General features: G+C 63.3%; 3 protein-coding genes across 3 annotated transcripts; 1 reads left to right on the forward strand and 2 right to left on the reverse strand.

The window, feature by feature from the left end:
- Positions 1 to 548: 548 nt before the first annotated feature.
- Positions 549 to 4,695, forward strand: AMSG_09096 (uncharacterized protein; the record flags this gene model as incomplete). The annotated part of the gene is made up of 4 exons (XM_013899369.1): positions 549 to 637; positions 664 to 3,682; positions 3,718 to 4,259; positions 4,322 to 4,695. 4 exons carry the CDS (start codon positions 549 to 551, stop codon positions 4,599 to 4,601), a joined length of 3,930 nt encoding a protein of 1,309 aa, XP_013754823.1. The 3' UTR covers positions 4,602 to 4,695.
- Positions 4,696 to 4,742: 47 nt separating this feature from the next.
- Positions 4,743 to 7,452, reverse strand: AMSG_09097 (uncharacterized protein; the record flags this gene model as incomplete). The annotated part of the gene is made up of 2 exons (XM_013899370.1): positions 4,743 to 7,195; positions 7,294 to 7,452. The coding sequence occupies 2 exons, from the start codon at positions 7,450 to 7,452 to the stop codon at positions 4,886 to 4,888; spliced, it is 2,469 nt and encodes an 822-aa protein (XP_013754824.1). The 3' UTR covers positions 4,743 to 4,885.
- Positions 7,453 to 7,844: 392 nt separating this feature from the next.
- Positions 7,845 to 9,605, reverse strand: AMSG_09098 (uncharacterized protein; the record flags this gene model as incomplete). Its single annotated transcript, XM_013899371.1, has 2 exons — positions 7,845 to 9,311; positions 9,429 to 9,605. 2 exons carry the CDS (start codon positions 9,603 to 9,605, stop codon positions 7,845 to 7,847), a joined length of 1,644 nt encoding a protein of 547 aa, XP_013754825.1.
- Between the last annotated feature and the right edge of the window lie 190 nt (positions 9,606 to 9,795).

Genomic DNA, 9,795 nt, shown 5'->3' on the forward strand with positions numbered 1-9,795 from the left:
TACCACCCCGATCTGCCATCGCATACACACTCTTACTTTCTCCACCACACCCCCTACCCCCCCTCCCCCTCCCCTCCCTCCTCTCTCTCTCTCTCTCTCTCTCTCGCCATCGTCACGTCGGCCACCAAACTCGTCGAGCCAAATGCGATGATCACAGCGGCGATCGCGCGCTGCACCAACCACCTCACCCGCCCCCCTCCCCCCCCCCCCTCTCCCCCCCCTACCGACCGCAATAGCCATGCTCGGGGCGGCGCCACCTACGTTAGTTGCCAAGGCAACCGCCAAGGCACGCCAACAGAGACCTCCGCGGCACCCCACACATCGAGCATACGGTGGTGGTGGCGGTGGTGGTCGTGACGGTGGTCATGGTCGTGGTCATGGTCATGGTCATGGTGAACGTGCAACGACGATGAGCCAAGTCGGACAGTCTGGTGCTGGTGGAGGTTCTGGGCGAGAAGAGGGCATGGTCCAAAGGCAATCAAGTTTTGGCGGAAGAAGAGGTGCTGGGCCTGCTAATAATGGCCGCAGTTGGGCGACTCCAAGCGATCATGGTCATGGTCAGCTTGCTGGTGGTCCTCTCCTCGATTCGGGTGCGGCAGCACCAGGCGGTTCCCGCAGGCTTCAACGCGGCGGTGGTGTCACAACCTCGTCTGCAACTTCGAGTGCACAGCTGAGCTCAGGCCCTGGCTCGCCGACCGGCTCGCGATCGCCAGACTACCTCCCTGTCCAACCACAGGCTTCGCTTCTCTCCATCGGCACAACTGCAACAACATCGTCAGAGCTCGAGGCTACATGGACGACGTCAGCCACCGGGCTGATGTCGGTTGGTGGCGAGACGACGTCGCATGGCGAGTCGTGGTACGGAGCCGAGCTGCCGGAAGGCGTGAGGATCATTGGGACTGGCGGTGACGGCAGCGTGGTTCCTCTCGATGGAGGCGCCCCGGGGCTCAGCGCCAAGTCGACGTCGTGCATGGCGGCGCTGAGGCAGTGGCTCATTGCCGAGCCGTACCCGGACGTTGTCTCCAAGTCGCGGCAGATCGACCTGCGCCATCGAGCGTGGATGCTACTCATGCTCTCACTCGTCTGCTGTATCTTCCAGGTCTCGCACATCACCTACGACGCCATTGCTAACCTCCGCCGGCTCCCGGCCTCACACCACATGGTCAACCTGCTCTTCTTTGGCCTCCTCCTCATCCCCATCTGGCTTGCCCGGACCGACCGGCTCGTTGCGGGCTCCATCTGGTTTGTCTTTGTCATCACCGCTCTCTTTGCCCATCGAGTCTTCACCGAGCGCCCGCACCTTGACTATCTCATCATCCCGCTCTTTGTGGCCCACATCATTTTCTCGCCGCGGCTGGCCCACCTCGCATATCCGCTCCTCGTCGTCACCACCGCCGTCACCGGCTACATGGCATACTCACACGTTGACCTGCACTGGCTTGACGTCGGCTCGACCGTCCTCCTCTCAGGCATCGTTGCCTGCTGTCTCGCCGGCGCCTCGACGCTCCTCCAGCGCAAGCTCGAGGTCATGCGAACGGCCGAGATGCGATACATGACCCTACTTAATGGCGGCTACGAGGGCGTCGTCCTCCTCGGCGGCTACACTATTCTCGACGGCAACCGCTCCATGCAGGAAATGTTCCACATGCGCATGTCTGCTCTCAAAGGCACCTCCGTCCTCGACCTCATTGTGGAGACCGACCGCATCAAGCTTGCGAAGCTCATCGAGTCGTGCCCACTGCAGCACGCACTGCTGCGGACCGATACTCAGCCCGACGGGCCGGCCGGTATGTTTGCCATCGAAGTCTCAGTCATCTTCCACCCGGCGACCTCGCACACTGTCTGCGCCTTTCGCACCATCGAGCACTTTGCTCGCCTCGAAGCCGTCCTCGTCGCCGCCAAGGAAAACGACATGCAGGCCCAGTACCAGCAGGCTCAGTCGTCCATCGCCTCGGCCGAGCACAAGTCACGCATGTACTCGTCGCTCGCCCATCAGGCCACGGTCCCGCTCCAGACGGTTGTCTCGGCCGTCAAGCTCCTCGACGAGCACTCGCTCGGCGAGGGCGCCCGCCAGTGCGCCCGCCTCGCCACCGATGCTGCCGACCACCTCAGCTCTATCATGTCCTCCTTCCAGTCCATTGACAACGTGTACTCGGACGACATGGACCTCGACTCGCGCATCTTTGACCTCACCACCGTCCTCTCGCAGGTTCTCTCGCAGGTCCGCTCCGTCGTCGCCGCCAAGGCCGTCGACCTCGACGGCTACATCTCGCCAGACGTTCCACTCTTTGCCCGTGGCGACCCGGCTCGCCTCGAGCTCACCCTCACCACCGTCATCGAGGCCACTGTCCGCCTCTCCGAGACCTCGGGCTCGGTCATGGTCTCAGCCAAGGTGTCATCCGAGGACGAAGCCCGCCAGCTCGGCGCCACTGCGCTTGTCCCGCTCGAGAATGAGGCTTCGTTCCCGCCAGGCACTTTTGACTCGGCCTCTTACTACCGCATCGACGTCACCGACTCGTCGCCCGGCATGGCGCTCAAGGACATGTCCATGCTCTTCCAGCCGTTCCAGCACGGCGCCTCGAACATTGCCATTGAGACTATCGGCCTCTACGTCGCCCGCCAGCTCCTACGCAAGATGGGCGGCCAAATTGTCCCGCACTCGGTCGAGGGTCATGGCTCCACCTTTGTCATGATTGTCCCGCTCTTCCCAGTCTCCGGCTCGCTCGTCCCGGTCTCAGCTACTGTCCGCCCACCCAAGTGGATGAACCTCGCCGTTCCGACGGGCATCGTTGTCCTCTTTGCCAACGACGACCTCCGCAGAACCATGGGGTCAATTATGGCCGACTTTGGCCTCAGCGTCTACTACCACGCCGTCCCCTGGCGTGCCGTTGATGTCTTTGCCAACGACGAGGTCCCGTTCCTCGTCGTCGAACGCTCCATGCTCGAGGAGATTGTTGCCGCTCTTGACGAAGTCGGTCCGCTCATGCCGTCGGTCGTATACGTTGTCTCGCCGCCGGTCGAGGAGCTGACTGACCCGCCTGACGTCCGCCACCCAGGCGTCTCCTTTGTCTTTGTCCCTCGCCCGCTGGATCTCGCCGAGATGCGTGCCGCCCTTGTCAAGTCGTACGCCTCCATCTTCACCCACCGCCGGACCGCAAGGTACCTCTCGCTCACAACGTCGACGCTCATGGCGCTTCCGGGCGACGTCGTCGGCACGCCGTCGGAACTCGGCGCCACGTCGTCGCAGCCCATCCAGATCCGCAAGCGTGTCCCAGCCTGTGTCATTGGCCTTGTTGGCCTCCCGGGGCATGTTGTCGAGAACCTCAAAGACAGGCTGTACGCCTTTCGAGTCGGCGCCGTTCACGTCTACCCCTCGTTCGCCGAGCTCCGCAGCGCCCGCAAGGCCGTCGCCCTCCACCACATTGTCTTCTACGACTCGTCGCTCGATCTGCCAATCGGCTACCAGGTCGCCTGGTTCCCAGTTGCCATCGGCCGCAAGCCAGTCCTCTCGGGTGTATTTACTTTTGCCTCCACCCCATCCGAGGCCGAGTGCTCGCGCCTCCTCTCGCGGTTCACCGTCATGCACGCCTCGAAGCTCGCCGACCGCGTCCTCATTGTCGCGTCGTCGCCCAACATGCCGTATCTTGGCAGCCTCCGTGCCGCAGGCTACGACTGCACCATTGTTTTTCATGCGAAGAGGCGCTGCGCGTGTGGGAGGCGTGGAGCGGCGGCTTTGGCGCCATCGTCGCAGAGCTGAACGTGCGCGGCGTCTCAGTGGTGAGTCTCGCCGAAACCATCCGGTCGTGGGAGGCCCAAGTCGGGTACGGCATCACGCCAATCATCGCCCTCTCGCCGCCGTGCCACACCTCGGGTGCTGCCCGTTTCAAGCTCGCTGGCGTCACCGACATGCTCAAGCTCCGCAAGGCTCACTCGACTCTCGTGCCGTGCCTGCAGGGCCGCATCCAGCGGTCAGAGACCCACCTGCTCCACAAGTCCGCCGAGAAGCGCTACAAGTCCCTCAAGGACCAGTTCACCTCGTACCTCCTTCGTCAAGACTCCATCTCACGCATGCCGTCACCGGCAAGCAAGTTCTCGTCCTCCTTCCGCTCCTTTGATCTCATCCCGGCCACCCCGTCGGCGGGCTCTCTCCACTCGCGCAACTCGTCGGCCGGCTCGGGTGGGCTGAGCCTGCCGCGCCCGCCGAGCATTAGCCTGCTCGAGGACGATCCGCCGCTGGCCCGCACCGGCTCGAGCTCTTCGTCCGATCCGCGACCGGGCTTTGTCCACCACGCCAGACTTCGTCGTCGTCGTCCTCGGCCAGAGCGACTTCGTCATCGTCATCGTCGTCGCTCGCGGCTTCGTCCTCGCGGCTCTGTGCCTCGTCGTCGGTTGCCTCCCGCGATAACGACGGTGAGAGCGGCGGGTGGGAAGAGGTTCCTATCGTCGCCATTCCGTTGCCGACTACCAACGCGCCGCGCCGGCTCTCGCAGATGATGCTCTCCAGCTCAGATCCGCCGTCGCCTCACGACGCGGCTGCCCTGCTGGCGTCGTCGTCGTCCGGGGCGTCGTCGACGTTGTCTCATGAAGAGATCACAGTTTAATAGCCCTTAGCGGTTCAGTCGTTCGGACGCGTTGTCGCGCCTCTCAAAGTGAAACTCGATGATGCTTGACTTCCAAGTCACCGGCCGACGCTGCGCGACGCCTGCTTAGCCTGCGGCTTTGAGATAGGAGGCGCGCCCGATGCGTGGCTTGCACGTGGGTCCTGCCGCCCGCCGCTTGTTCTGGCGACGCCCTTGTGTGCAACGTGGGCGACGATCTGGCTGTTCTCGCGCGATGGACAAATCTGTCCATTCCGTACCGTTAAACTAAAAGGGTGGCGTAGCTACTACATGTCGTCGTAGGTGCGGGTCATCAGCGAGCGGAGGCTCGACTGTGCGCTGACAAGCGTGTTGAACCGCTCGATGTAGAGCTCGACGCGCTTAAACGTCCGCTTGAGGCGGCGCTCCTGACGGGCGGTCGGCGCGAGGCTGAGGGCGATGGCCGCCTTGGCCTCAACCGCGTCGCGCTGGGCAATGTGGGTCTCGAGCGCGGCAGCCTTTGAGCGCCAGGCAGAGAGCTGGGCGCGGAGATCGTGGACGCGCTGCACAAGCTGGGCGTCGACGTTGTTGTCAGCGAGCGCCGCAAGGCGCGCGTCGTAATGGGCCTTGAGCTGAGCCACAGAGTCCGAGGTGCTCGCCAGTGTCGCCGAGTGTGCCACGTGCGCCTTCTCCAGCGCCGCAATCTCAGCATCGAGGACCGACCGGTCTGCGTCGACGCTCCGCTTCTCGGCATTGAGCTTGGAGACAAAGGTAACAAGCTGAGTCTTGAGCTCGCGTGAAAGTGCGTGGAGCTCAGTCTTGAGACTCCCCGGCGACGCCGAAGCCGCACCGGGAATGCCCAGCTGCGCCGCCGCCGCCGCGACGGCTGCGCGGTCGGCCGCAGAGGCCAGAGGCGCATCGGCTGCGTTGCGCGCAGCAGCCACTGCATCCGACAGCTTCTTTGTCTCAAGGATCTTGGCCGTCAGCTGGGCCTCGACATCAGCCAGCGTGGCGTGCATCTCCTTGTACTGCTGCACGTACCGGATCTTGAGCAGCTCGTCGACGTCGGCCCGAGCCTCGGCGGCCACGTGATCGACCGAGAGGTCTGCCATGGAAAGGGCGTCGGCGGGCAGCTCGGGCGCTGGAGACGGCGCGCGGGCGGCCACCGGGGCCGGGGCGACCACTGGGGCTGGGGCAGCCACCGAGGCCAGAGTCGGAGCCGGGTCGACTGTCAACAGATCGGCTTCGCCCAGGCTAGCAACTGTCGACGACGAGGCGTAAACGTTGTCAGAGAGTGGCGAGGGCGAGGGCGAAAAGTGCATGACCTTGTTGACTGGCGAGTCGTGGCCTCGGATCGACCCGGCGAGCGAGCCCTTAAGTGAAGCACGGAGCGACGAGTCAGGTGCGGCTGCTGACAAGCTTGGCGCAGCGGGCGACCGGATGGCTGGGGAGCGCGGCAGCGTCCGTGATGGCTGGAAGGCCTCGGCAGGCGGCGGCGACCGCGGCAGCGTTCGCGACGGCTTGAACACCTCCGTCGGATCCGGAGCTGCAACCGTGGCCGCGACCGCAGGCGGCGATGCCGGAAGAGTGCGAGTGGGCTTGAACGGGTCGACGGAAGGATCGATGTCAAAGTCGACGAGAGCAGGGGCCGGAGCCGGAGCTGGGGCCGGGGCTGGGGCTGGTGCTGGGGCCGCGGCCGGGGCCGGGGCTGGTGACGACGGGAGGTTGCGCCTTGGCTTGAATGGATCGATGGAGAGATCAAGGTCAAAGTCGGTGGCCGCCGGGACTGGGGCCTGGGCCAGAGTCAATGCGGGTGCGGGTGCAGGTGCAGGTGCGAGCATAGAAACGTGTGCTGACGTTGAGGTTGAGCTCGGAGCCGGGGCAGGGGCAGGGGCAGGGGCAGGGGCAGGGGCAGGGGCAGGGGCGGGCGCGGGCGGAGAATCGAGGGCGTGGCCAGATGCGCGGAGCGAGGCCGCGAATGACTTGGAGAGCTCGATGGGCTCAGGCTCCCAGTCGAGGCTCGGCTGCTGAGTGGTATCGCGGAGCGGCTTGCGGGCCGAGCTGCGCTTGGCCGGAGTGCGGGCGAGGGCACGGTGCGGCTTGAAGCCCGAGTCGGGCCCGTCTTCGGCGTAGTTGTACTTGGCTGCGTTCTCCTTGCCGTACGGGGTGGAGGCGGACGAGTTGTCGCGGGCGAGCGAGTTGACGCCGAGCGACTTGCGGCGGATGCGAGAAGCACCCGAAGCGAGCATCGACTTGCGGCGGGCGACCTTGGCCCTGGTAGCGCCTGTGGCCATGCCGGCCGAGGCACCCCCGAGCGAGCGGCGGCCATGACGCGAGTGAGAACGAGAGCGCGAGCGCGAGCGCGAGCGCGAGCGATCACGATCGCCGTCGCCGTCGCCTCCAAAGGAGATGCGACGCGAGGCGTTGAACGAGTCACGACGGGCGGTGGAGGCATTGAGCGACTCGCGGCGCGATGCGTCGAGTCGGGAGATGGAGAGACGGGCTTCCCTGGCGCGAGCCTTGTTTGCCTGCTTTGAGATGTAGCCACCACCACGATGAGACTCAACCTTGTCAAGGAGAGTGTTGACCATGTCGACGACCTTGTGCATGTCAAGCGGCTTTGTAGGGGCGGGGATGTGCTTTGAAAAATGGCCCAACTCCAAAAAGACAAATACCGGCGAATGTTCCGAGCATTATCCTTCGCCGCAGCACTCACGGCATCCCACGCCCACGAGTCCTCGTAGTGGGCCACGACTGTGCCGACCATCTTGAGCACTTCTTGCTTTGCCTCGGATGCCGTCAATGACGTCACATCATCCCACAGCAATGGTCCATCATATCCAAGTGCTTGCACCTTGGGCAGCACGCTCTGCATCTCAAACACACTATCTATATCTCAAGCAACTCCTTGTCGCGGAGGATGTATGTATGTATGGATGGATGGATGTATGTATGTATGTATGGATGGATGTATAGGGATGGGTATGTGTGGGTGGGATGGATCGATGTAGTGGAGAGGTGTGCTGGGCTCTGCACTCCCGTCGTCGTTGGCTGCGCTGAGGCGTTGGCATGACTTGGCGCGCGAAGGAGGGCAAAAATTTGAAATTTTGGTGTCAGGCGGCGAACGGTCGGGCGGGCGGACATGGCTTTCATCCGTGGCGGCGGCGCGGGACTACGTCAGATGGGAAGGGGGGGGAGGAGGGGAGAGGGGGGGAGAGGGGGGTTGTGTGATTGTGGTTGACTAGAGACGGGGGGGGGGAGCACGCATCAGGACAACAGACGCGAGACAGACTGCTGCTTCGTCTCGTTGATGGGGGGCAGCTCGGCGCCCATCGAGTACGACTTGTGGAAGGGCTGGTTGGGAGTGGGAGTGAGCTTGCCGCGGATGGGCGCGTCGGCGGAGGAGGCAGCGAGAGTGGCTCGGCCGGAGGCGATGTTGGAGGCCGATGCTGCGGTGCCGCGGCTGGACGACGGCATCTTGCGGGCGGCAGAGCGGAGCTGCTGCTCAGCAGATCGCTTGAGCTCGCGACGGGTGAGCGGGACGACGGCAGAGGCGGAGGCGGCGCGGCCGCCAAGGTCGGAGCGCGAGATAGCAAAGTCACGCCGCGACGAGTTGAACTCGTTGAGCGAGTCGTCCGAGTCAATCAGCTGCAGCGAGTCGTCCAACACGGTGCTGTCGATGCCACGCGGCGAGGTGGTCATGAGCGCTTCGTACTGGGCGTCGAACGAGTGGCGACTAGAGAGGCGCGAGGGAGAGCCAAGACGTGGCGATAAGGTGTTGCCCATGACCATGGAACCCATGAGCGAGTTGGAATACCCGCCCTGAGCCTGGATAACGGCCTGCTGCTGGGCGCGGGCAACGGCCGGGTGGTGGATGAGGTCGAGGAGGCGCTCCTCGACGAGTCCGAGGTAGGTCATGACGTTGGACTCGGCGATGCCCTGCTTGTACAGGTACTCGTCACCCTTGCCGATGGCGCCGGACTTTGCGCACAGCTCCGAGATGCCCTGCATGACCTGGTTGAACAGCTTCTTGAGCGCCATGTGGTCATGGAGGAGCTTCTCGCGGACAACCTCGGCCTGGTACAGCTTTGTCTCGAGCACCTTTGTCCGCTTGTGATCCGACTTGCCGAGGTAGTCTGCCGTTTGAATAGTGTTGAGCTGCTCGCGAAGAGCCTCGTTGGTCTGCTCGATCTCGGACTTGCGGGCGTGGAGCTCGTTGATGGCGTTGAGAAAGTGGTCCTGCGTCTCCTCAGCGGCGACAAACTTGGCGACAGCCTCGTCGAGGTCGTCGACGCACATGATGGTCTTGATGCGCTCGAGAGCACGATCAATGGTGTTCATGTGCGAGACGTCCTTCACGCCCTGCTTCCACTTGTGCAGCTCGAGCTGCTCCTTGACGGTCCCCTTGCCAACGCCGGACTGAGCGCCAGCCGCACGCGGCCCACCCGGCCCAGCGCCATCGACCTGCTCAGCGACGCGCATGTTGCGGTTGTAGATGTGCTCGCGCATCTTTTGATCCTTCTCGATGTACTCGCGGAGCATGGCGACCTCTGCCACCCACGACTGCTTCTCTGTGGCATACTGCTCCATCAACAGCCTGATGTCAGCATCACGAGCCTCGTTTGCAGCGAGAGCCGTCATAGCCTGTGCCTCGAGATGGCCGACCTTGTTCTTCAGGTTCTTCAAAGCCGTCTCTCTCTTCTCTGCCACTTCCTTAAGCGCCGAGTGATCCTTCTGCAGCACATCGAGTATGTTCTTGAGCGCATCACGTTCCTCTAACAGCTTATCAACTCTCCTTGTCAATCGACCAACATTTCGTTCAGCTTCCATTGCCCGCTTGGAGGTAAAGACGCCCTTGTCCAGGCGATTCTTGGCCTCACTACGGACCTTGGCCAGCATGCCACGGAACTCCTCCACCTTTTCCTCACTCTCTCGTCGACCAGCAACTGCCAAGTCGTACTTTCGTCGCATCTTGGACAGCGCATCCTCAAGACGGAGCACCTGAAGGTCGGCTGTCACTCGGGACATGGTGTGTGTTTGGGGGGGGGGGGGGGGGGGGGAGGGGGAAGGGTAAAAGGTTGAAGCCCCCCCCCTTTTTATTGGCAACCCAACCTTTTGGGCAAACAAAAAAAAAAACGGGAATAAAAATGATAAGAACTAAAATTGGATGATAGAACACGTTCGAGGCCCCACCAGGGGAATTACACGCCCAAAAAAT

This window comes from Thecamonas trahens (assembly GCF_000142905.1).
Source record: "Thecamonas trahens ATCC 50062 unplaced genomic scaffold supercont1.45, whole genome shotgun sequence".
Taxonomy (NCBI): Eukaryota; order Apusomonadida; family Apusomonadidae; genus Thecamonas; species Thecamonas trahens.